General features: G+C 53.7%; 8 protein-coding genes across 8 annotated transcripts; 3 read left to right on the top strand and 5 right to left on the bottom strand.

Annotated features, from left to right (window-relative positions):
- Positions 1–679: 679 nt before the first annotated feature.
- On the top strand, positions 680–3,160 carry J4E83_004879 (uncharacterized protein; the record flags this gene model as incomplete). The annotated part of the gene is made up of 4 exons (XM_049331803.1): positions 680–814; positions 933–1,539; positions 2,310–2,460; positions 2,512–3,160. 4 exons carry the CDS (start codon positions 680–682, stop codon positions 3,158–3,160), a joined length of 1,542 nt encoding a protein of 513 aa, XP_049188898.1.
- A 736-nt stretch (positions 3,161–3,896) lies between these two features.
- On the bottom strand, positions 3,897–4,833 carry J4E83_004878 (uncharacterized protein; the record flags this gene model as incomplete). Its single annotated transcript, XM_049331802.1, has 4 exons — positions 3,897–3,992; positions 4,048–4,097; positions 4,153–4,638; positions 4,695–4,833. The coding sequence occupies 4 exons, from the start codon at positions 4,831–4,833 to the stop codon at positions 3,897–3,899; spliced, it is 771 nt and encodes a 256-aa protein (XP_049188897.1).
- Positions 4,834–5,791: 958 nt separating this feature from the next.
- On the top strand, positions 5,792–7,942 carry J4E83_004877 (uncharacterized protein; the record flags this gene model as incomplete). The annotated part of the gene is made up of 1 exon (XM_049331801.1): positions 5,792–7,942. The coding sequence occupies one exon, from the start codon at positions 5,792–5,794 to the stop codon at positions 7,940–7,942; it is 2,151 nt and encodes a 716-aa protein (XP_049188896.1).
- Positions 7,943–8,119: 177 nt separating this feature from the next.
- On the bottom strand, positions 8,120–10,078 carry J4E83_004876 (uncharacterized protein; the record flags this gene model as incomplete). The annotated part of the gene is made up of 4 exons (XM_049331800.1): positions 8,120–8,210; positions 8,285–8,853; positions 9,028–9,688; positions 9,753–10,078. The coding sequence occupies 4 exons, from the start codon at positions 10,076–10,078 to the stop codon at positions 8,120–8,122; spliced, it is 1,647 nt and encodes a 548-aa protein (XP_049188895.1).
- Positions 10,079–12,256: 2,178 nt separating this feature from the next.
- On the bottom strand, positions 12,257–12,812 carry J4E83_004875 (uncharacterized protein; the record flags this gene model as incomplete). The annotated part of the gene is made up of 4 exons (XM_049331799.1): positions 12,257–12,398; positions 12,459–12,534; positions 12,586–12,630; positions 12,684–12,812. Coding segments are annotated over 4 exons (392 nt in total), but the record flags the coding sequence as incomplete, so codon positions are not given.
- A 3,230-nt stretch (positions 12,813–16,042) lies between these two features.
- On the bottom strand, positions 16,043–18,412 carry J4E83_004874 (uncharacterized protein; the record flags this gene model as incomplete). Its single annotated transcript, XM_049331798.1, has 1 exon — positions 16,043–18,412. One exon carries the CDS (start codon positions 18,410–18,412, stop codon positions 16,043–16,045), a length of 2,370 nt encoding a protein of 789 aa, XP_049188893.1.
- Positions 18,413–20,033: 1,621 nt separating this feature from the next.
- Positions 20,034–21,722, bottom strand: J4E83_004873 (uncharacterized protein; the record flags this gene model as incomplete). The annotated part of the gene is made up of 4 exons (XM_049331797.1): positions 20,034–21,204; positions 21,252–21,338; positions 21,387–21,579; positions 21,629–21,722. 4 exons carry the CDS (start codon positions 21,720–21,722, stop codon positions 20,034–20,036), a joined length of 1,545 nt encoding a protein of 514 aa, XP_049188892.1.
- A 918-nt stretch (positions 21,723–22,640) lies between these two features.
- J4E83_004872 (uncharacterized protein) lies at positions 22,641–23,261 on the top strand (the record flags this gene model as incomplete). The annotated part of the gene is made up of 1 exon (XM_049331796.1): positions 22,641–23,261. One exon carries the CDS (start codon positions 22,641–22,643, stop codon positions 23,259–23,261), a length of 621 nt encoding a protein of 206 aa, XP_049188891.1.
- Between the last annotated feature and the right edge of the window lie 62 nt (positions 23,262–23,323).

Raw genomic sequence — 23,323 nt, 5'->3', positions numbered from 1 at the left:
CTTCGTTTACGGCACTGCGTGCACTAGAAGCGGACGTCAGCACCGGCCCAATCGTACAAGAGAGTTTACTCACAGCCTTGCTCACTACTTCGGTGCGGACCCGAGGAGTTCTTGTGGCAGGCGGCATCTGGTATCCATGGCCAGGAATTCTTGGTATGGCCACCTTTGCCTCCCTGGAGCTGGAGCCCTCGGGCGGGTAGCGGCCGTTATCCATTCACTCGGACGTGACTACCTGCAAGTGCTGGGAGAAAGGGCGAAACACGTGCGCAGAGGCGGAGGTAGAGGGAAAGACTGAGGCGGAGACAGCGGTCCGCTTAGATGTCGTAGCGTGGAGTCACGAGTGCAGTCCTTATCGGAGTAGCAGCTGCGTCGTGGTGACGGAACGGGGGAGCATTCCGGCAGACAACCTTTACGCGTTGACCATTATAAGCCAGAATCGGGTAGTTTTCGAGACGAGGAGGGCGCCTATTAGAGGAAGGCGCTTTGTGCCGTGGCCAATGGGCGTCGAGGCGGGCGACGTCATGTTGTGTACGAGCAGGCAGGCACGTACGTAGGCGAGGAGAGGTATCGAGGTCCTTGAGCGCTGCACCACCCACGTGCAGTATAATAGCAATATTCAAGACGGCGCGGCCACGACCCGAATCGCGAATACGCCTGACAGGTGAGCCAGCTACTGCCCATGGACGAGAACCTGCCTCCAGCCCGCTCGCAGCTCACCCAGCGCGCGGCGTTATCTCGGGCGCGGCCTGCGTTGAGTCTGCAGCGGATTGTGGGCGCAGGAGCATGTGAAGCTTGTCGCGGCCGCATCACCAAGGTAAGTCGGCGGCCGTGCGCGAGCTAAACTCACCCACCTCTGACGCGACCAGTGCTCGACCGAACGTCCCCAGTGCTCAGAGTGCCGGAAGCGGCACACGCCATGCAACTACCTTCAGCCTGCGGTCCGGCCCGTTGCTGCCAGTGCCAGTGCCAGGCGATACCATGGCCAGGTCCAGGTCCACGCACACCATCACCCCCAGCATGCCCTCCTCCGGCACATCTTCGCTCATCTGCGCTCCCAGCCATGGCACGTCGCCCAGGACATCCTCACCCAGCTGCGTCGCGGCACCGACGAGCGCACCCTCCTCCGTTTCCTTGAGTATGGCAGTCTACGTGTCCAGCTCAAGCTGGTTCCAGACACGACATACCAGTTCACCGCTCCCTATCTTGCTGACATGATGCCGCTGTTTGACGGTGCCGACAACCCCTACCTTGCCTCCAGACTGTACAAGGCCCTGTCGAACGAGACTGCCCATCACGGCACCGACATCCAGGAGCAGACTGACAGCGCCATCTACCACGTGCCCTATCCCGGCACCCGCATGTACGATCCACGCATGTCGCCAGACACGCTGAGGCCGTCCAAGTGGACTTCGATAAGCGACGACGACGTCTTCCTCACCCGCCTTCTCGAAGGCTACTTCCTGTACGAGTTCCCATTGTGGCCTTGCTTCCACAAAGATCACTTTCTCGATGACATGACTGCTGGAAGGACTGATTACTGTTCACCACTCCTAGTCAGCGCCATTCTCACCGCAGCCTGTGTAGGTTCCATCTTGGCTTCTCCCACTTGCTTCCTTGTGAGCTGACACGATCAACAGCATGGCTTGAGTACGCTTGAGCAGAGGTCCGAGTTTTGGAACCCCAACACCTATAGCTACCGGTGTATGGCTGAGACCAGACAGCTATGGGAGCTAGAACAGTCACAAGCCGTGTGTAGTCTTCCGTCTGCCCAGGCAGCTACCATCATAGGCCGAATCTACTTCGCCAATGGCATGGACAAAATGGGTTGGACAGTGTGGTCCCACGCTCTAGCGCTTGCGGATAGACTAGACTTATTTGCTAAGACCGCGCAATACAATAACCAGAAGGACCGCATTTCAAGAACCATCACAGCCTGGGGCATCTTCTCTCAGCAAGCGTATGAGCTTACCTGATTTCTCCTTCCCCTCGTCTCCTCTTTCCCTCCCCCTCCTCCTGCCCCTGTCCCCAACGTGGTATGGAGATCGCCTCTGATGTAGGTTCAGGTTCTCTTGCTTTTATCTCATGAAGCCCCCACTGTCTCGACTTCCACCTGAGGACGGCTTGCCCGAGTACCAAGACGCACACGAATTCTTCGGTGAGATCTGGGTCAAATACCCTCTTGCAACACATCTGGTACGCCTCCGCCTACCCATCATGATAAACCAAGTTGATAAGCTACTAGACCCCTATCTACCTGGGACAGACATTCCTGTCGCTCATTAAGCTCAGATGCATTATGAATGACATAGCCGGAAAGGCTCTTCCAGAAGACGACGGAGATAACAATCTCGATATTGAGCAGGCCGGTCGTTATCATTCTATGCTGGTTCAATGGTTCCATGATCTTCCAGAGCCGCTACAGCCACAAAATGCTGCTATGCCGACACAGCTTCTGCTACAGTAAGGCTTGACACACCTTCCATGTACAAATGACTAACATCTGGGTCACAGCATGCAGTTCCACAACCTCGTTACTATGACCTTCCAACCGTTCCTGGAAAGAGAAAAGGCCCTCAACTGGCCCAACAATAGTGGCGCGTTCCAAAAGTATACAGGCTTCAGTCCGGCACAACTATATGCTGCCTCGAAAGCGAGTCTTCAGACGCTTCTCCATATGTTCTTCCATCGTCACGGTTTTGAAGCATATTACATATTCCTGCTCCAGGTCCTCGTTCAGCTAGGCTTCGACTCGATCGAGCGTCTACGCACCCCAGAAGCGCAACAAGAGCATTTCCCAGCCATAATGAAAGCTACACGAGCCACACTTATATTGTGCGCCAAGGGCTTGCGCGACCAAGGCCATAACTTCTTCTTATCTGAACTCGTATTCCGCATTTTGCGCGACAAGATGAATCCGGTAGACGTCAAGCTGCTCAAGGACTGGGCGCACATCAAAGACGAAGATGACAGGGAGAAGTCGATGATGGAACACGTCTATGGCGAATACCCTGTCAACGTAGAGTCCATCACCTCGGATCCGACCGAACAACGTCTGAATCGGCTGTTGCAGACTATGGCTGATCTCAAGCTTCCGAACGATACTACTGAGCCAACTCAGCAAGATAGGGCATCGAGGACATGGCGAAGCATCGTTTTTTGAACGCGCCGAGAGATTGGTGGAATTGGAGCAAGGTGGAGGTAACAACAACGCTGGATACAATATAGGATTTATTGGTTACTGTGCAATTCGCTACATCCAGCCTCAATGCTTTGGCTCAAAGCTGTAGTTTCCATCTCCTGCGCATCTTTACGTGTGCTCAGAAACCACAGAGCGCGACCCACTTTGTCTGATGGGTCTTTTTTGCCGGCCACTAGTCCTGACGAAGTACCGTATTCCGGATAAGCTCATCCACGCGAAAAACTCTTACCATGGTGATCGTGATCGTGGATCAAAGGGCTGGTGCTAGCTGCTGGATCGAAGAACTGGATGAATGATATGCAGGTGTCCGCGGCCAGACAGCTACCATTGGCTACGGGTAGTATGCCCTGTGAGCTAGCTTCATCTGTATGTTCGAATCGAGAATTATGCGCGTGTTATCGTAAAGGTACAAGTATCGTCAGGTGAGGTCCTGATTCTTTGATTGAAATCCATGGATGCGACAGGGGCATGCGCTGACTGGTGATGTCACTGCTTGATTCGGCCGGTCTTTCGGAACGACACATGTCTGGGCGCGGGTTGGTGGAACTGGACATTTCAGTAGCGGTACTCTTACACACTCTACCACAGCGCCACATATTCAAGAAACGCTTTTTGGAACTCGAATGAATTTCCTCGGAGTCGTGATGTGCATGTACATCGACTCCCTCTATGGATCTATCGGAGACGCCGACGCTCATCATTGGCTCTTCTTCTTCTGCATCTCCATCTTTCTCTCGCGCTTATCGGCGATCCTCTGGAAAATACTGCCATCATATACGGCGCGAATATCCTCCTTTTTATTGTTAGCATCAACAGCAACTCAAGATAGGTTCCGTCGTATCGCGTACCTTCATCATCCGACCGTCTTCGGGCCAAAGTGTCAAATACGTTGCAGTCCCTTGTTTGATATCAGCATTTTGCCTCTCATACTATCCGAAAGCGATTGTGCTTACACTCAAAGATGAATCCACACATCCCGATAGGATCGTTGATATTTCTCTGCCCCTTCAACACGTTCACCAGATCACCCACGGTCAGATAATCCCGTCCCTCGGCGTACTTGGTGAAAATCTCTTCGAATTTCGACGGTATAAACCGCCCCTCGGTGTCATACGTGCCTGTATCACTACCGTGCCGCGCTCTGTGCACGTTGTTCAGAAAGAGACGGAAGTAGGGGTCCGGGAGCCATCCCGAGCACGTGGGATATGAGAAGTTGATGTGGATGACCAGTACGGCGAAGGCGGAGAAGAAGAGTCCGCAGCCTAAGCGGTAGAAGCCGACAAAGGTGTCTTGCGGCCAGAGAATACCATCGTGGTCGCGGTCAAAGAAGTCGCAGTGTTGTTGCAGCACGGTTTGATGTGAGTGCTTCTTTGCCCAGTCGTCTTGCGTGCTGCCTTGAGGTGTCTCCTCCGACGGAGCGAGGTTTGCACGTGCGACCGCTATGGAGGGTTAGCAGACGACGTAGTAGTAGTAGCGTGCGCGCCGTGGTACGTACCTGCGTGTGGTAGGTTTGACTTCTTCCCTTGAATGTATGGTTTCCTCTCGTGGGTAATGGGTACATTGTCAATCGCGTAGACTGGTACGTCTCCACCAGACTCCGCATGTCCATTAGTTCCTTCCATCTTTGCGATCATGATTACGGTAACAGTATGTATGGGAATTAGAGGAGGTTACACACGACAAAATACAGCTCGATTAAAAGCAACGCCCTAGGTATTCGCCCTGCTGTAGTCGCGAGGCTTGAGCCGCATGTTCCTATTGGATCAAGGGCTCACCATGACGTCAACGACTATGTCAACAGCCTTGGTATGGCAGTGCAGCAACTCAAAAGAGTTTCATGGATTTGTTTGCCACGTCTGAAACGGTCGCATCGTTTCCGTATTGTCACTGTGATTGCAGTGTGGCGTGCGTGTGCTTGCACGCTGCACATTGATTTGCGGCTGATGTCTTTCGAAATGTGGCGCCGCGGCCAATCACCGAAATGTGACCCTGCTGTGCAACACGCCATGGCTTGATCTTCAGGTACGCGCAAGAATTAGATCATCCGCGATATATTGCCTGTTCATATACGTCTGCCGTCTACGTGATGCATCATCTTGGACAGTTAAGGCAGTGCATTTGCACAATCATATCATCCCAACTGTTCGAATTTGGCAGCTACAGTTAACGCCCGCTCCTTTAAAAGCTGTGTGCTCACTAGGAATTGCATGACGCTAATGTCATGCTCCAGCGGAAAATCATCAAATGCCATGAGCGTGCCGTGACCTGGACTTGGGCGGTTGATGTTTCATTGTGGACTTGCCTTCGATTGCGACATCGTAGTCCCATATCCAGTGGTAGCACGCATAGCTGTCGTGAGATTGATTGATGGTTGCAGACGTGGTGTTGATCGAACAGCGAATCCGATCTGGCTAGCGCGATCTCGGGGATGAATGACGCGCATGCACGGGACCGCGGGAACACGCGCCTTCCAGATGTCGCGTCTACATCGCATTCTCCAGTTCCACTACGCAACTCGGCTAGTACCCTCCCAGACTCTATCGCGCCCTCCTCGAACGTGACCCCAATCTCTGATATGAGCCGTCACTCGGCATGTCGTCACCATCGCCGGAGTTTCATTCGTCGCAGTTCTCCATCACCTCTCCGCGTCGCATCCCCAAGTCAAAGTTCACGTATAAACAGCTACACCAGCTTAAGACGTACAGCCCGCAGACGCCCCTCCGTGTGATCGCACACGTCGATCTCGATGCCTTCTACGCGCAGTGCGAAACCGTCCGCCTCGGCATCGACCCCTCCAAACCGCTCGCCGTACAACAATGGCAGGGCCTGATAGCGATCAACTACCCCGCGCGCGCATTCGGACTCAGCCGACACGTCACCTCGACTGAAGCGTTGAAGCAATGCCCGGATCTTATACTACAACATGTTGCGACGTGGAAGGAGGGAGACGAGACATGGGCATATCATGAGAACAGCTTCAAGGAAATGGCGACGCATAAAGTCAGCCTGGACCCATATCGCATGGAGTGCCGCAAGATCCTGAAATGCATCAAGGAGACTCTGCCCGAGAAAGAACAACGTGTCGAGAAGGCGAGTATCGACGAGGTTTTCATGGACCTGAGCGCGCAGGTGCATACCATATTGCTGGAGAGATACCCCGAATTGAGAGGCCCCGCGCCGTACGACGACCCGACGGAGCCACTGCCGAAGGTGCCTACAACCGTGTTGGACTGGGCGGCCGATGCGCTCGTCGAAACAGGCGAGGAAGATGGAGAAGACAGAGATCCAGACTGGGACGATGTGTGTATGGTCATCGCATCCGAGATTGTACGAGATGTGAGGAGACATATCAAGGATACGTTGGGCTACACATGCTCCGGGGGCGTTGCAAGGAACAAGATGCTATCGAAACTAGGATCAGGATACAAGAAACCAAATCAACAAACCGTTATACGGAATCGCGCTGTCAAGCACTTTCTCTCCGACATGAAGTTTACCAAGATTCGCATGCTGGGAGGCAAACTGGGGGACGAAGTAGTGGCAATGTTCGGAACAGACAAAGTGAAGGACCTTGTGGAACAGCCATTGGATCAATTGAAGAAGCTGGGTGATGACACCGGCAGCTGGATATACTCCATCATCAGAGGCGAAGACAGCAGCGAGGTCAACCCGCGCACGCAGATCAAGAGCATGCTTTCGGCCAAATCCTTTAGACCAGCCATCAACTCGTTCGAGCAGGGTGTACGGTGGCTACGCATCTTCGTGGCGGACATATTCTCACGGTGCGTGGAAGAGGGTGTGCTGGAGAACAAGAGAAGGCCCAAGAGCATCAACTTGCATCATCGTCAAGGTGCACAAACACGGAGTCGACAAGCACCGATACCCCAGGGCAAACCACTGTCAGAAACCATCTTGTTCGATCTTGCCAAGAATCTTCTGGCCCAAGTCGTCGTCGATGGGAGAGCGTGGCCTTGCTCCAATCTTTCTCTGAGCGTCGGGGGTTTCGAAGACGGCATCACGAACAATAAAGGTATTGGTGGCTTCCTCGTTCGAGGCGAAGAAGCAAAGGCCATGATGTCAAGTGGCAGAGCTACCATCGGTGGAGGCGAGCCACCCGCGAAGCGGAGAAGGACAAAAGGCAACATTGCTAATTTCTTCGGCCCGAGAGATGAGAAGAAAAGCGACTTCGATGCTGCAAGAGCTGTGTTGTGGAAAGCACATAGCGAATCTACAAGGGACGAGAGTGGAGACGAGGCGGAAGCAACTGGGGAGGATCTCGATCCCTTCCAAGCACAACAAGACGATGATGTACAGCGACCATCGACACCACCATTAGACCGTCACAGTTCAGACATGGACGTGTATCCCCCAGATACACCTCCCTCGGCCCAACCCCAGCCCGCGTCACATTCACCACCACAACAGCATCACGACCCAGTAACACCTGTTCCTCGTGCTAGACCCTCCGTACCGCAAAGACCTGTAGAGACTTACTTTTGCTCACGTTGTAACCTCCATCTCCCACCAGGCGAAAAAGCCGAACACGAAGACTACCACTTTGCCCTCGATCTATCGAAGGAAATGCGGCAGGAAGAGAGGAATCCCACACCGGCCCCTGCAAAAAAAGGTGCTGGCGGTTCGAAACCTTCTAGAGGGCGGGGACGGCCACCGGGAAACGGTGCTGGGAGAGGAGACGGGGTAGAGAAAGGGCAGGCCAAGTTGTTCTTTGGAAGAGGGAGTTGATCATATTAAGTGTTACGACGAGTCAATGTTTGAATGAAGTCACGTTGTTTGGAAGTGAACGCTTTCTTCTTGAGCCCCGGATGCATTCGTGATAAAGATGCGCTTATTCGCTTTGCCTCTGCGATAGTCCACGCTGCCAAAACTGATGATGTAGTCTGACGTTTACGATTCTTCACTTCACCACACGACGTCAAAGTCCAGCTGAACTCGCGGCACCTCCTCGCTCCCCTCTGGCATCCTATAGGTAAAGTTCCAAAACTCAAAGTCGCTGTATCATGTTAGCGAACGCCCACTTTCTTTTCCCCCCTTCTCTCCCCAAGCGACGATCTTCGGGGAACTTACTTTATGACTTCGCCCGCTCCTCCAACAAGCCCATTAAACGTAACCTCAGGCTCCAACCCCACAGACCCGGACACCGCTACGTCAATACCCTCTACATCCGCCCAGCCGCGCACATCCCTCTTCCCATCCCACCCATTTGTGCCGACCAGGAAAGAAAACGCACTCGACGCATTTCCCATTGGGTACTCGAGCATTAGGCTGCCTTCTTCTACAACGACATCTAGCGCCATGGTCTGGGCATACAGACTCATCCAACCCACAGTTCCGTCCTGTCTCTTCCACTGTACGACCGCAGGATTGAATGAGTTCTTGTTGATGGACGGGCCGCCGACGACATTCTCCGAGAAGGACTCCGCGCCGATGGTCAAATTCGGGCTGAGATAGGCGGTTATGTTGCGCGGGTAAGTATCGTAGGGCGGGGAGAAAGCGGAAGTCTTGACGGTATGGGTACCGGGGAAGGAAGAGAGCGACGAGAGAGTGGTGTTGGGGACCAGGGTGTTGTGGTAGGGTGCTAGGATAGCGACCAGGGGCCCAATTGCGAAGTCGTTCTTGTGGCCCATGGCATATGGCTATGTTCGAATTGTTAGCTTTGGCACTCTCTCTCCAGGGATGGCTAGAATCCGTATCGCAGTGCCATATGCATGCTGCTATATCTTAACAAGTGAACACTTGCTAAGACGATGTATACTGCAACACGAGATGTAACTATCCTTGGTGTGCTTTTGAAAGAGAACAGTACATACCTTCTTATTGACAGGCGCCATCTCCTTACCGACAATCGTCCACATATGCAGCGCCAGAATACTCAGATACCGGTTCATGTCAAACCCATACGCGCGATCCCAGGGTCCAGCCACATTCTTCAAGTCCGCATGATATAGCTCACCCAGTACCGACCACGTGTCGCGAATCATCTTCGGTCCATACTCGCCCATTATGCTATCACCTGGCATATACTTTGCCCAAAGTGTGAGCGCGTACAGTGAAACACCAGCGTAAGTTCCAGAGTTGAACTCAGAAAGCGTGTTGTCACGGACAAACAGATCGATGACCTCTTTCGCGTAGGCTTCGCCTGCGGTTGTCATGTTGGAGTCGTTCGCGCGGCGACCAACGTATCCGGAGACAAAGGCCCTCATGATAGAGGGGTTGCTGTAGGCCGGGTAGAGGTTATCATCGTCGACGCCACCAACGCGGTAACTATCTCCAATCGTGGTGTTGAACAGACTCTCCAGTATGTAATCTTGAACATCTTGAGGAAGGAGATGCGGGAATTCTTCTAGCATAACAACAAACGTTGTGCCGACGAAGCCACGCCAATTGGGGTCCCATGAGTTGTATATGACAGCTGGGTACTGCTCCGTACCCACAGTCGGCTCTTCAGGATAGATTTGATAGTCGCCGTACCTTGGATTATGTCAGCAAGATTAGCTAGAGGCATTTGATGGTCATTCTGGACTACCAAACTCACCATTGCTCACTCTCGTTCTTGAACTGCCCTCCAATGACGTTCTTCACGATGCGTACTGCCTGCTCGACATCATCGGCTTCGTTTCGCGCCAACAAGCCAGCTGCATACCAGACGCTCGACCTTGTGTCATGCGTCAGGGCAGCCGCGTCCAAGCTGAACAGATAGCCTCTTTCGTTGTCATAGTACATGTCCATCCAGTCCATCGACTCGTGCAACAAGCCCGTCGCATGCGTTTCCGTATCATTACGCGGGAGTAAATTACGGCCTGCAAACACCTGTTGGACTAGGAGCGTCGAAGCCACCCAGAGCTTTGGGAACGCTATCATGGTGTATGTCGTGGAGAGCTAAAGGTAGAAGGTTTGCAACCCAACATGGCGGCGCCCATGATGTAGCTGTTGTGACGACGGGCCAAGCTCGACATTGCGGGAGTATCTCCGCTATCGCTGGTGGATGCCGAGGGGTTCGGCATATGCTACTGCGAGATAACGGTGTCTTCGGCCTTGATGTTCTATCGCGGTAGTGTTAGGCTCGGATAATTGTTTGGCCCGGGAGAATCTGCGGACTTGGAGACCGACGTGGAAAGCGGCATCATGACTCGTCAGAACACGTGGTGACCAGATGCTCCGAGGAGGTGACTAGATAGCACGACTATGGATTGAAAACCTTATAGCGATAGCAAGCAGATCGTCAAGGAAGTAGAAGATTCCGTAGTGACTATGCTCCTAGCTTCAGGGTGGTTTTGCGAAGTGGTTCTAGATGGGCCGAGCCGCTTCACCTGCTAAGACGACAGCTAGCTCGCGAGATTTTCCACGCTGCATCATCGGCTTGAGCTTGTGGCGTCAGGAGGCGAAGCTCGTGAGGTCGTCAAACTTTGAATAGCTTCTTTTTTCCAGATTTTCAGCTTGGGAGGTTTAGGGATCTGCGCACCTAGAGTATGCAGATCGTGCAACGTCGGTGTGGTGGCAAGATCTACCTCGGCAATGGACGCAAGCGGGTGTTCATCTGTACCCACATGTATTCAGAATTCACTCGACTTGAATGTGCCACAGCCATCAGGACTTCATAGAGCTCATCTACAGCACGCACAGCATAATATTGGCAGGCACCGTCCGGGTGTCGGCATGAGATCTGCATAGTCACGTGGGGCAGCTGAAAATGGCGCAAGAAGATTGCCGTAGCGTGGTGATAATCGTGCCGATCGGCGGGTAGAGGCAGAATGCGAGATCAACCCACCGCCCATGCTAGTCATCGTACCATTGAGGCGAATTGCATGAAGTGACTCGGTGGCGCAGAACAACCTAGATTGTGATGACTTCACCAGGCAGCGAGAGGGATGGCTTGTCAAGCACGATGAACGGAGCGTCAGTGTGGTGATGTCAGTGAGATGAGTGGGCGCAAAGCATCCAGCAGCACGCCAGTGCGGGATCAAAGCAATGTGATGGGCACAGTGGTGTTTACTTCTACGCATGCTGTGCATGGGCAGATAACCGTTCATTCGTAAACATCGACTTCGTGGAGCAACGCCCGTGTCGTAGGTATATACATAGCAAGAAAAGCAGAATCCGGGGAATTGATGCAATTGCATGATAATAACAGACATGAGCGGAATACATGTCCAGATGGAGGCTGGAAGATCCATGGCAGGAATTGGTTCCGCATCCTGCAGAGCAAAGATCCAGTCGTGTGAGGAGAATGAGAAACGAAACCCAATTTCCCAATTAACGTACATAAGATCAAAAACAAAGAAAATCCGGGTAGTAAATGCTCCTGTGGGCTGCTCCGCCAGGCTGGGAGAGGTATGGGTCCATGGCTTAAGTCCCAGGGAAACAAATCTGTCCGGATGCTTTTGGTAATGGCAAACTCCCTACGGTACCCAGAGGGTAGAAGATGGATCCATTAAAACATTAGAGTGGCCAGACTCCAGAGCACCATCCAGTAGCTTGGAAAGAAGGGGTATCTCCGGGATCGGTATATCGACGCAGGAACAAGGACAAGGCCGTCAATGGAGATGGACTCTATCTTGTACTGTACCTAGAGGTGCCAGACTGTGGATTGCGTGACGATTGAGGTTGTTGCGACAAGGGATATTCTGAGGGAGAAATGTTAGTTGTGGAGTCGCGCAACGACTGCAATGACTTACGACGACCGTCAGAGGCAATGTAGTAGCCAGGAGCGGCTGCTGTGGCACTAATGGGGCTTAGCGATAGACCAAATAGGGTTCGTCATAGTAACCAAAATACCTTGGAGTAGCGTACTGGGTCGCTTGGGTGGCCGGCTGGCGTCCATAGGGATCTGGGGTCTGCGCTGGGTAAGAGGAATAAGCAGACTGCGCAGGGTAATCCCGTCCGCTGGGCTGTTGGTAAGATGAGTACGGGTCCGCTGGCTGGGTCCTGGGAGCAGCGGAGACGGAGGAAGCCTGGTATCCTGGATGCGAACTTCCATACGCGGATGTGGGAGTCGTGGTATAATGGGGATCACTGCTACCATAGCCTGAAGACGCATACGTTGTCGCTCTAGACGACGTTGACGACTGGCGAGGTGGCTGGTCATAGGGATCCGCCGCCGACTTGGGCGCACCGTGTTCATACGGTTTTGTCGGACCCCAATGCTGACGAGCAGCATGTGTACGAGAGTCTTGGTAAGCGACTAATGAAGCGTTAGAGCCCCCAGATACCTTAGTAGTGCGCACTTGAGGACTATGGCTACCTCCACGTCCGACGTCGCCAGGCTGGCGCTCCTGTTGCCAGCGCTGAGAGTCCATCTTCAAGTCCTGAATCATTTGCTGAGGGTTCGTTAGCGAAGTGCGCGAGCACCGTCCGACGGCTCAACCTACCGAAGTGAGAGTGCGGTACGCGGTTATCCAGTAGCCTGGCTGGCCCTGTGAGAGAGTTAGTTTTCCGTCGTACTGGCATCAAGGAGACATGTGCGGACCTGGTACTCTCCGGTGCCTGTGCCGGGCCTGACAAGCGCATCTGGGCCCAGGTAGCGCTGGATGTCGGCGGTGATGACTTCTCTCGCGATGCCATCGCCTGGCACAAACCACTGATTTGCGCGCGACATGGTTATTGAGAGGCGTGTGTGAAGGGGATGAAAAGAAAGATGACAGTGATGTCAGTCCTGGAATGGGGGCCAAGCTATGGGAGCTAAGATGGAGGGGCTCTAGGCAACCAAGATACGGGCAAAAGCAGTCCTGGGAGTCCGAGGGCTGAGGTGTCCAGAAAGAGTCCAGGAGCGAGGTGTTCAGAGATGCAGGACGCAGAAGCGGGGTTTTGACCAATATACCGGCACCTTGGGGGGTCTGGCCTGTGACAAGAGTGGACCTTGACGGCGTGGCTGGATGCAGCTTCCTGGTGGGGGCGGTCACAGCAGGTACTCGGAAGTAGAGGGAACTAAGATCCAAGCACTATGCGCACTCTGGCAGACAATGCGCAGCGTACGGGCGACGGGAAGAGTACTTTACTGAGTGCTCAAAGAGTCGAGGAGCCGCAACTGAAGAATGGCTTGCAGCGGGAGCGGGGGGTGATTGGCCGATGGGGTGATGGCGGTGATGCAGGTCAAGCGGTTGGGCAGCACGCTGAGAGCAGGCTTGTGACACTGGTTTGGCGGCGTTGATGCAGGCTGGTTCTGTCGAGATGCGATCGATGGGAAAGCAGCAGGAGGGAAGAGAAAAGAAGACGAAAAGAGCGGCGTACCGTCGGCAGCCGAAGTAATTATTCGAATGGGCCAGCAGTCTCCATAGCTCGAGCGTCTGGTGCGCATTCGACGGTGTGGAGACGGACCTGGGCAGCCCTCAGGTGGCGTCGCTTGGGCAGCAACTGCGAGGGTGCCCGAGACCAGCCTGACCCTTCTGAGCCCTAGTGACGGTGATGCAAACGGGCATCGTCGCTTGTCAGCAGGGACTTGTTTCTTTACCGCGCGCGCTGCTAGCCGTGATTGGGCAAATTAAAGCCATTTGCGCTGCTCGACGAGCCCTTCAAGGTTTGCCGGCGTGTGGAGAGGCTTTCGGGGCTAGCCGCTGGTGTTTTTACAGACATTTCTTACCTGTCCGCCGGTGAGCCCTGCATCATCACCCCCAACAACAACCAAGGCCACGCCCTGGTCGCTCGCTTCGGCCATCTGTGACGTTGTGCGCCCAGCGTCGGTCGGTCCAGAGAGCCTTCACCGACTCGCTGCCGCCGCTCCAATATGCCACTCTCTCGGGCGCCGCCTACTCATGAGCGGCCGAGCCCAGCAGCGTGCACGACGATCCGTCTTCCATCACTGCTTCTTCACTTTACAGTGACAGCATAATCGCCTCCGCGGCCAAAACGGAGTGCAAGCCCATCCTCGAGCGTGCAGAGCCTTCAAGCACGGGCTGCCAGTAGGAACACTTCCCTCTACCGCACACTAGGGCTCCATCTCCTCGTGCTTCCTCGTCGTGGCTGGTTCTCATTAGTCCAAATTCCAGACCTACCGCTCCAGCGCAATCTTCGTCAGGCACCCATCAGGTCCAGCAGCTCCGCCAGCACAGCACGTGTTTTCGTGTCACCACATGTATGCTGCGACGCTCAATGATGCGCATCTCTTGATTGCACGCAGCCTGTCGTGCTGCCCAAGCCAGCACCCTCCCGATTCTGCAATGGCCACCGTGATGGAACTCTATATCTTCACTATTTGAATCGTCTCTTGTCATTTCCACTTGTTCCTGTCAGATTAAACTTTAAAGTCGTCGGCTTCTGTTCTCGTGGTCGAGAACTTCAGACGAAAAGAGCAGGAGCATCGGCATAGGCGCCAGCCCGACATCCAGCCATCACAGCATTTCCGTGCTACGACATGCAGCCCGTGGTCATTGCGCCTCGAGCCACTTTCTCAATGGGTTTCATCTGGATACCTTCCGCTTGTTGACATTGTTATGGTGGAACAGGGTACCCACCGCTTTCTTTCTTCTCCGTTGCATCCCCATCCGCCGGTGTCAGGGCACCCGACCCACCAGTTGAACTCCATCCAAACCTCGCACGGCATGTCCCTCATCTACCTCATCGTCCCCAACATCCCAACACAGACAGTGCATCCCAGTCCGGCCATCTCGGACCCAAGGATGCGCTCTTCCGCTGCTTGGCCGCGCAGTCGACCGTCACCTTGGGCGCTGATGCTTCCGCTGTTGTCACGACCGGCCCGAATACTCCCGGCAACTGCGTTCGAAGATATAAGCGCGTGGGGGTAATCGTATGTACCTCTCTTGATGCATTGCATCTCAGTGTACCTGACAATCTGTACATATTGCGTTAATGATGCGCAATAGACATAGTAGAGTCCATGTAGTATAGTACCAGTAGTATCATATCAATACCAAGTCAACGTATATCACAATCACGAGTTCACGCGATTCCCGCGACACATCTAGGATACCTTCTCCGGTCGCGACGATCTCACTCTGTTCAGCTGACCGCTTACGAATACCTTTAGGCTCATGATTCATCCGACCGATATAATACTCTGCCTGATACTCTGCCGTGCGTGATATTGGGCACTGATGAATTGACCAAGCAACGGTGGCCTCTTCCATCTCCGGCCTTGCGTTCCTCCATCTCCCGAGATGATGGATCACGTCCATTATCCTCCAGTGAAGGCTTGCGGAGGAGTACCGTACCATCCTCGAGAGAATCAATCCAGTCAACAATTGGACATTGCCTGTCGAGTTGAGGCATTCACGACGCGTAATCGGGCTTCACGTAGAGACGAGGTTGGGGATTTCTGTTGGGCGTGAAGAATCATCATAGTCTAGTCTAATGTGCTATCTGAAGTCGTAATCGTATCTTTCGTCTCGAGGGCAACTGCCGACGTCGTATCCAAGTCCGCAGATTTGGTAAACAAATCGTATCCCGCGGCTGGAGGTTACATGTCCTTCGTCGCTCGCAGCTCGCAGAAAGAAGCAAATTTCAAGGGGGGTATCGGGGGGTATAAACAGTCCATCTCGCTGAAACGACTGGCCGGAGCCTAAACAAAACGCCGTCGTAGATGCTGTGTCCCAGCACATCTTTTTTCGGAAAGTAGGAATGGGTATTTTGTTCCGGGGTATGCAATTTCGTGAAGCAATGAAAGAAAGGAAAAGCATTAAAGTATGCGCCGTCATGACGCTGCTGGAGAGTTCAACTTGGTCGTAAATGGCTGTCGAAACATGATCTTCGCACAATGTCGTACATGTCATCAGACTGATGATGGACGGCGAGCGGTGAGACGCATTCGGTAGATCGTCAAGGTTCGTCGAAGGTGCGAATCTTAATACCAAGTGCCAGTTGTGTCCAGCAAGCTCAGTAATGAGGCTCGACCGGGATACCAGCCAAGTCCTCGAGGAGAGAGATGGCCGCAGACATGCGTCGCGCAATCTGTTCGGACACCCACGAACCGCCAATGTCCATACCGATGGGAATGACGCCGAAAAGGTGGCGACCATTGCCGTAAGCTCCACTGCGAGTAGCCACGTTTCCGTAGCCGCCACCGAAACCGACACCGTTCGCGTTCTTCCACGCAGCTAGCTCGGCCTCTTGGACGAGTGCGTAAAGCGCCACAAGGATCGCGACCAACCAGGGGATCCATGCCATAAATCCAATCTTCTTGGACGAAGCTGCGACTGGGCGCTGATGTTCGGGCTGGTGGAGGGCCTGCTCGACGGGTTTGACTTCGCGGGTGACCATGACGGGAGTGATGCGGTTGGTAGGCTTGGCGATGGCAACCTGGGTGTTGGGTTCGACGGGCGTCGTCTCGAGAGCTGCCTGAGGAAGAACTTGGCTCGTGAGCGCAGGTGCGTCGGTCTGCACGGAGAAATCGGTGGTGGTTGCGGGTGCGTCAGTTTGGGTAGAAAGCTCGGCGGTGGAGTTCTGACGCGCAACTGGACTGGTACTGACAGATCCAGTTGGGCTCAGCGCGAGTGTAGGAACGGCGGGCTCTCTTGGCGCAAAGTTGGCGATCTCGTCTCCAAAAAGTGTCGAGGCAACAGACACAGGACTGTGGGGTGAAACGCTCGTAATCTCTTCCTCGTACATGGCGAAACGCGCCTCAGCAGGCACCACAGGCGCATAGTTGGCTACGTCTTGTACACCGTACAAAGAAAGTCCAGCGCGAGCGGCGTCGACGGGCTCGGTGCTGGTGATATTCTGCGGGCTGAGGGCCAAAGGCGAACCAGCAGGCTCTATGGGCGTATAGCTGAAGACACGGCGCACGTCGTCGAGGGAGTACGGAACGCGAGTGGGTTCGATGGGCGCGGTGCTGATGGCAGTCGGCGTGCTGGTAGTCAAGACCGCACCAACAGGCTGCTCCGGGGCGTAGTTGAAGATGTCGCGCACGTTGTAGAAGGAGAGCGGAATGCGCGCTGGCTCAGCGGGCGGGCTGCTGGCGGCTTCGCGCACCTCAAGCGTTTGTATAGGCGACCTCGCGGTCTCGGGCTCGGTGCTGGCAGCTTCGCGGATGTCGACGGTTTGTATGGGCGACTTCGCAGCCTCGGGCTCGGTGCTGGCGGCCTGGTGAACGGGGCTGGTGGACAGCGATGTTGGCGATGGGTCGCGCGGTTCGACGCTGGCGGCTACGTGGATCTCGGAGGCAGACGATGGCACATAAGGCTCGTAGTCGCTGGCATCGGCTGCGATCCAATCATCGTCGTTGATCCCGGAGTTCTCGAGCTCTGCTTCAAGGGTATCCTCCATGCTGCCGATGTGGCGGTCATCGTCGACGGGCGAAGCAGCGGCGGCTCGAGCCCTCTCGTCGAGCTCGTGACGGTTGCGCTCAATCTCCTTCTGCAACAGCGACTCGAGGTGGCTGATGCGCTCGTCCTTGACTTCGACGACCCGTAGAATGCGCTCATGCTCGGCGTTGGCCTCAGCGATGTCGCCCTGGAGATTGTTCTTCTCCTCAAAGTTGATGTGCTCTTCGAGTGTCTCCTTGAGCTCGGCGATAGTTTCCATGCCTTCCTGCCATTGCGCAGTTAGATCCTTGAACTGCAAGTTCAAGTCTTCGAGCTCCACCTTGTACTCGTCGCGGTCGGCGAGGGCGGCTCTGACATTTTGTTGCGCTTGCTGGACGTCGGCGTGGAGGTTCTCGATCTGCTTGCGGGCCTCGCTGAGGGCGGTCTCGTTCTTCTGGAGCTCTTGGGCAAGTTTTGCGTTGCGCGTCTCGAGGGTGTGGATCTTCTCCTGCTCTTGCGCAAGCAGCGAGGTGCTTTGATCGAGCTGAAAACTGGTGTTGTCGCGCTGGTGTCGTAGATTGGCGAGGTCGTTGTTGGACTTTGCGAGTGATTCCTTGAGTCGCTCGTGCTGCGACTCAAGATTGCCGTATCGGTCGTATTCGCGATCAAGTGACTCCTTGTATTCGTCGCGGTCTCGCCTGATCTGCTCCACAGAATCTTCCTGCCCCGACATGTTGTAGTCGCTCTCCTCCTCCACCAGTCGCGACAAATCCTTCTCTTTAAGCGTGGGTACTTGCTTTGTTGTCGCAAATGCCAAGACACCGCTTCCGGAGTTAGCGCCCTTGTCCCCAGCCCCCGGCCCCGGGAAGACATCCAAGCTCAAGCTCATTTTGGCGCCAGCGCCAGTTGGTCCCTGAGCGGGGGGTAGGGGCTTGGAGGGAGGGAAAAAGTGGAAAGGGAAGTAGTCGCTTTCCTTGCCGAACTCCATCTTCTCGCCGTCCATTTTGAAGGTAGTTGTTTGTTTGGATTGTGAGAAATGGAGATGTAGATGTGAGTAGGGTTTGAAGAGAAAGCAAGAGATGGAAGCAAAGCCTCAGGACGAAAGATATATGGCAACTGCCAGTCCAGTGCTATTGTTCAATAGCTGGCACGACTTCAGCTTCCTGCTATTGTATTTGGCTATTGTGCCTTGGAAAGAGCAGCTCCAGTTTAGTGAAGGTGAAGACGACTTGCGTTCACCTGCTGTACGCGATAGTCCAACATCTAAGTGCGGACTACATTGAGTAACACAGTTATTATTTGAATAATGGTAGCGATACGTCGCCTCCCGGTGTATACTTCAAGTTTGATTCTAAGCATCTCAGCGACAAGGTAGCCTCCCGGCTTGTATTTCAGTTTTCATTCTACTTACATCAAGCTCTTAGTCGTCGGCAAACACTATCTTTGTACCCACGAATAGTGAGCATGGCTGCATTGTATCCATCCAATCCTCGCTTTTGTTCTTCTTCTTCGTCAGTCGCCGCCATCTTTCAATATCATATCTCGCCATCGGACAGACTGGATCTCTATCATGATGTCTTTCCTCACACTTCCAACACTTCGGGGGTCGCCTAGCATGCTTGCCCGGCCCCTTCACTTTGACCACTGTTCCCCTTGTTCGTCTCGGAACGTCAACCATTTCCTGGGTAGGCGCTTTGTGCAGTTTTAGCGGCGCCGAGAACTGCCACTTGAGTGACTTCTCCAGATCTTTCTTCCATAGCTTTCCCACATACTCCATATCCGTGTGTAAGAAATGCGACACACAACAGAAGTCAGCAATGCGCCGATGTAGCATCGTGATGCAGTCGCTTTCGAACTGCGACATAGGTATGCCCATTGCTGTCTCTCGTCGTTGTTTCAGCTTTTGCGCCTTCTCTTTTGTCAGAGCTGCCGCCAAAGCTCCCTTGTTCTCCGTGTACTCAACCATGCGTCTTAGCTCCGTCATACCGAACGCTTCATAGATGATCTGTTGGCGAATCTCGGAAGGCAGGCCGAGAAGACTGGCTTTTGGATACGAATGTCGAAATCGGCCTGTCGGAGCCATGATCCAGGGATAGATCCATAGTCTTACAGCGCGTTCGCGTGCGATCTGTTTCCTTGCTCCTTTCCGCAGGGTCCGACATTCGATTGTGTTGGCGATGTTGTATCCTTTCTGGTTAAGCTCGCGTCGACGTTTGAGCCTTGCTTTTTCGCGCTCGTTTTTTCTTCTCGACATGGTGTAACAGTCTGTCTACGATGTGAGACTGGTCGCCCGAGGTAGTCGTAGATGGTGCGCGCCTTGTATTTCGGCGGAAAAGGGAGACGACTTCCGAAGGGATTCTTGTCAGGCCAAAAGCTGCGAGGGTGTTGTGGGGTTGGACTCTGTGGTATCAATTCGTAATCATCAAACGGTCCCTGGATGCAGGTGCGTGGACCCTGTGCTAACCGCAGACGGTAGCGAGGCTCGACCCTTGCGCTATGCGTCACAGTGACTCACAAGCATGTCAACAAAGATAAGTTATTAAAGATGTCTTATTCTCCATTTGTCACTTATCGGAGGTGAGACCCTAGTGACAACAAAGGGTACCGAGCGGGGTACCCGAAGCCTACGCGACATGTCTCCCAACATCCAATAGATTCCCATCATCAGGCCCAGTGAACTTCTTCCTTCCCGTCATAATCCAAAAGATCAAGCTGATGAACATAACCACTCCTGTCGCCGCAGAAGTGTAGTTCATGTTCTCGCTCGTCACGGGCGTGACACTAGGTAGGTTGGATACGACACAGATGAATCCCAGATACAGAAAACCGATAATGTTGAGAGCAATGCCCCAGCGACCGAGTGAGTACGGGCCTTCCAATCGAGTCTTCTTGCCGGAGAAGTGGGCGAGAATGCGGGACAGTAGAGGCATTAAATACGAAAGGTAGAAACCTTGTGTAGCGATGGCGATGATGGTATTGAAGCCAGTCGTTGTGCCAAAGTAGATGGAGTTGAAAGCCATTTGTACGACGGCTGTCAACATAATAGCGTATACCGGCACCGATCTTGTCGAAATCTTGCTTAGTACGTGCGAGAAAGGAAGCCCGTTGTCTCTTGCAAACGCGTATACAGCTCTTGATCCCTCTGCCATGAGCGAGTTGGCGCATACTGTGGCAATGATAGCGATCATAGATGCTAATGTAGATGTTCCGGCCACACTGTTCGTGCTATTGAATATGATGGCAATGACAGGTACTCCTGTCGCGGTAGCACCCGTCTCCTCGAGATCGCCAATGCAAAAGCACAATGCGACTAGCCAGACGAATCCGGTGAAGAAGCCAATGTAAACCGACATGACTATCGCGCGGGGAGCTTGTTTCCGGGCATTCTTGATCTCTTCGGTCATGTGTGAAGGTGCGTCATAACAGCACATTCCGAACGCTGATTGAAGTAGCCCCAGGCATGTAGCATATGGCGCGTTCCATCCGGTGAAATTCTCGAAGTCGCTGAATACGTAGCTCGCCGATTGTTTGTGATCGTTGGTGACCAGAATGGTGATGAGACAGACGACGAAGGAAGTGAGATTCCAGATGAAGATCGCTTTCGAAAGCTTGTTAAGGATGTGTGGCAGGTAGATGTTAGATGCCGCTGCGATGAATGTAATGAGATAGGCGATGAGTACTGTGTGCCATCGCTCTATCGTGAAGCCATAATTGAGCTGGGCGGTACCGAGAATGAAGTTCGTAGCGACGAAGTTGTTGACTGCGCCCATGCATATGATTCCAATCAGCATGAACCTATTCATGTTAGGAAGTGATCGGGAAGCCATCCTGAGAATACACACCATCCACAGAGATAACTCATCGAGCGAGCCCAGCGTGTCGGTGCCAGAATAGCCACCCAAGAGTACTGCCCACCTGCAACAGGGTACCTTAGAGACGGTCAGCTCAGCCATATAGTCAGGCACAGGTGTACATACGCGCTACACATCTCAGCCATTGAGTACGCAACAGCAAGTGTCACAAGGCAGACACACAGCCAGCCCCAAATCATGACTGGCGGCCCACCCGATTCAACACCAATGATGAGTACACCGGAGAGTGCGGTCCATGAAGTCACAATACTGAACGAGAAGCCGACCATCCCGAGTAGACCAAAGCTGCGCTTAAGCTCTGTGAACGCAATCAGTACACGTCCGCAATTATGACTTTGTGGACTTACCTTGGGTATATCCCAGCTGCGCGAGCACATCATCGTCGCTGTTAGCCTCCTCCGCAATCTTCTTCTCTTCTGCGCTTTGCGCCATGTCTACCATCTCGGCGATCACAAACGGACAGGAACAAAGTCAAGAGATGACTACGAACATGCAAAAAGCCTAGAAGCGATATTTCAAGTGTTACTTAACCGCATACATATACCTGTCCGGGTATCGCGCAGACCCGTTTCTCGCAGCCATTGAACGACATGGCGCCGTCAACGGCCGAACCCTGCGTCATCCAGATAACGAGCATCTGCCCCAGGTTGCGCTTCCATTTCGGGAAGCCGCCAAGCATCTCGTACATGTCTTATCGCGCATCAAGCGTGTGGAGTGGATTGGGTGAGATAGGAAGCGGAAGCGGCATGAGGAGCAACCGGGGTGCTGGTAGAAGTGGGGTACGGTAGACGAGATGAGTTGGCTGCTATGCGGTATGTATGCGGCTGAGAACATCCATCGGCCGGTTGCCGTCGAGTTGAATTCTTCGCTATCAGATTGCAAACATGTGTACAAAGAAATCATTGCGATGATGGTGTGGCTGAGGATTGAAGCAGTTCGGAAGGAGTGGAGATGCACAGGTACCTGCCGATCCCGATAACCGGCTATTGCAACCCGACGCGATAGGATCACTCATGACAATACAAGAAATACACGAACGTAACAGACTGCCGCGCGGAGATGCAATGCTAAGTAACTTTGACGACGTGATGTATGCACAAATGAACCACGACGCGCACACTATCGCAACATCTTACGGTACTCATCGTACCTAGATAGTGCGTCGCCTCATCACAGCATCAATTGTTACTGCTTCACGTACAGTAGCATCCATCTACAACTCTCCCAAATACCAACCCCCCGTCTCGATTCAACCTCTCCGCCCAGAAAATGACATCTCAAATCCCCACGACAACACCATATGCCTGGCCACATAATGCATCCCTACATCCCACCACAACCGCCCTCGTTATCATAGACATGCAACGCGATTTCCTCTCCCCAGGCGGCTACCTCTCCTCGCAAGGCTACTCCCTATCACGTTTCGAGCCACTGATCCCCCGCATCACATCGCTACTATCTACATTCCGCCGCGCAGGCTTCCCCGTCGTACACACACGGGAAGGTCATGATCCCTCGCTAGCAACAGTCAGCAGTAGAGAAGCACATCGGAGTCGGGTCAACGGCGCAGAAATAGGGAGCCAGGGTCCGTTAGGCCGCCTGCTGATTCGCGGTGAAGAAGGGCATGAGATTATTGAAGAGTTGAGGCCGACGGAGGGAGAGCTGGTTATCGATAAGCCCGGGCGAGGGGCGTTTGCGCATACAGAACTTGACATGATGTTGAGAGCGAAGGGGGTGAAGAATCTGGTGGTTTGTGGGGTCACGGCGGATGCGTGTGTGAGTAGTACGGTGCGGGAGGCAAGTGACAGGGGGTTTGATGTGCTGGTTGTGGAGGATGGCGTGGAGAGTGTTAGTGAAGAGTTGAAGAGGTGGAGTTTGGAGAGTGTTAGGGTTGAGGGAGGGTTGTTTGGGGTGACGGGATGCTGTAAAGAGGTGGAGGAGGCGGTGGGGAGCTGGATACAAAATGGGAATGACAGTTGAAGTGGGTAGGCTGCACCGAACGAGACACTCGGACAGTGTACAGAGAGGCCCATACAGTATAT

This window comes from Alternaria metachromatica, assembly GCF_023757995.1.
Source record: "Alternaria metachromatica strain BMP 0045 chromosome Unknown scaffold_9, whole genome shotgun sequence".
Classification (NCBI taxonomy): domain Eukaryota; kingdom Fungi; phylum Ascomycota; class Dothideomycetes; order Pleosporales; family Pleosporaceae; genus Alternaria; species Alternaria metachromatica.
Note: the sequence above shows the minus strand (reverse complement) of the source record. Positions and strands in the feature narration are given on the sequence as shown.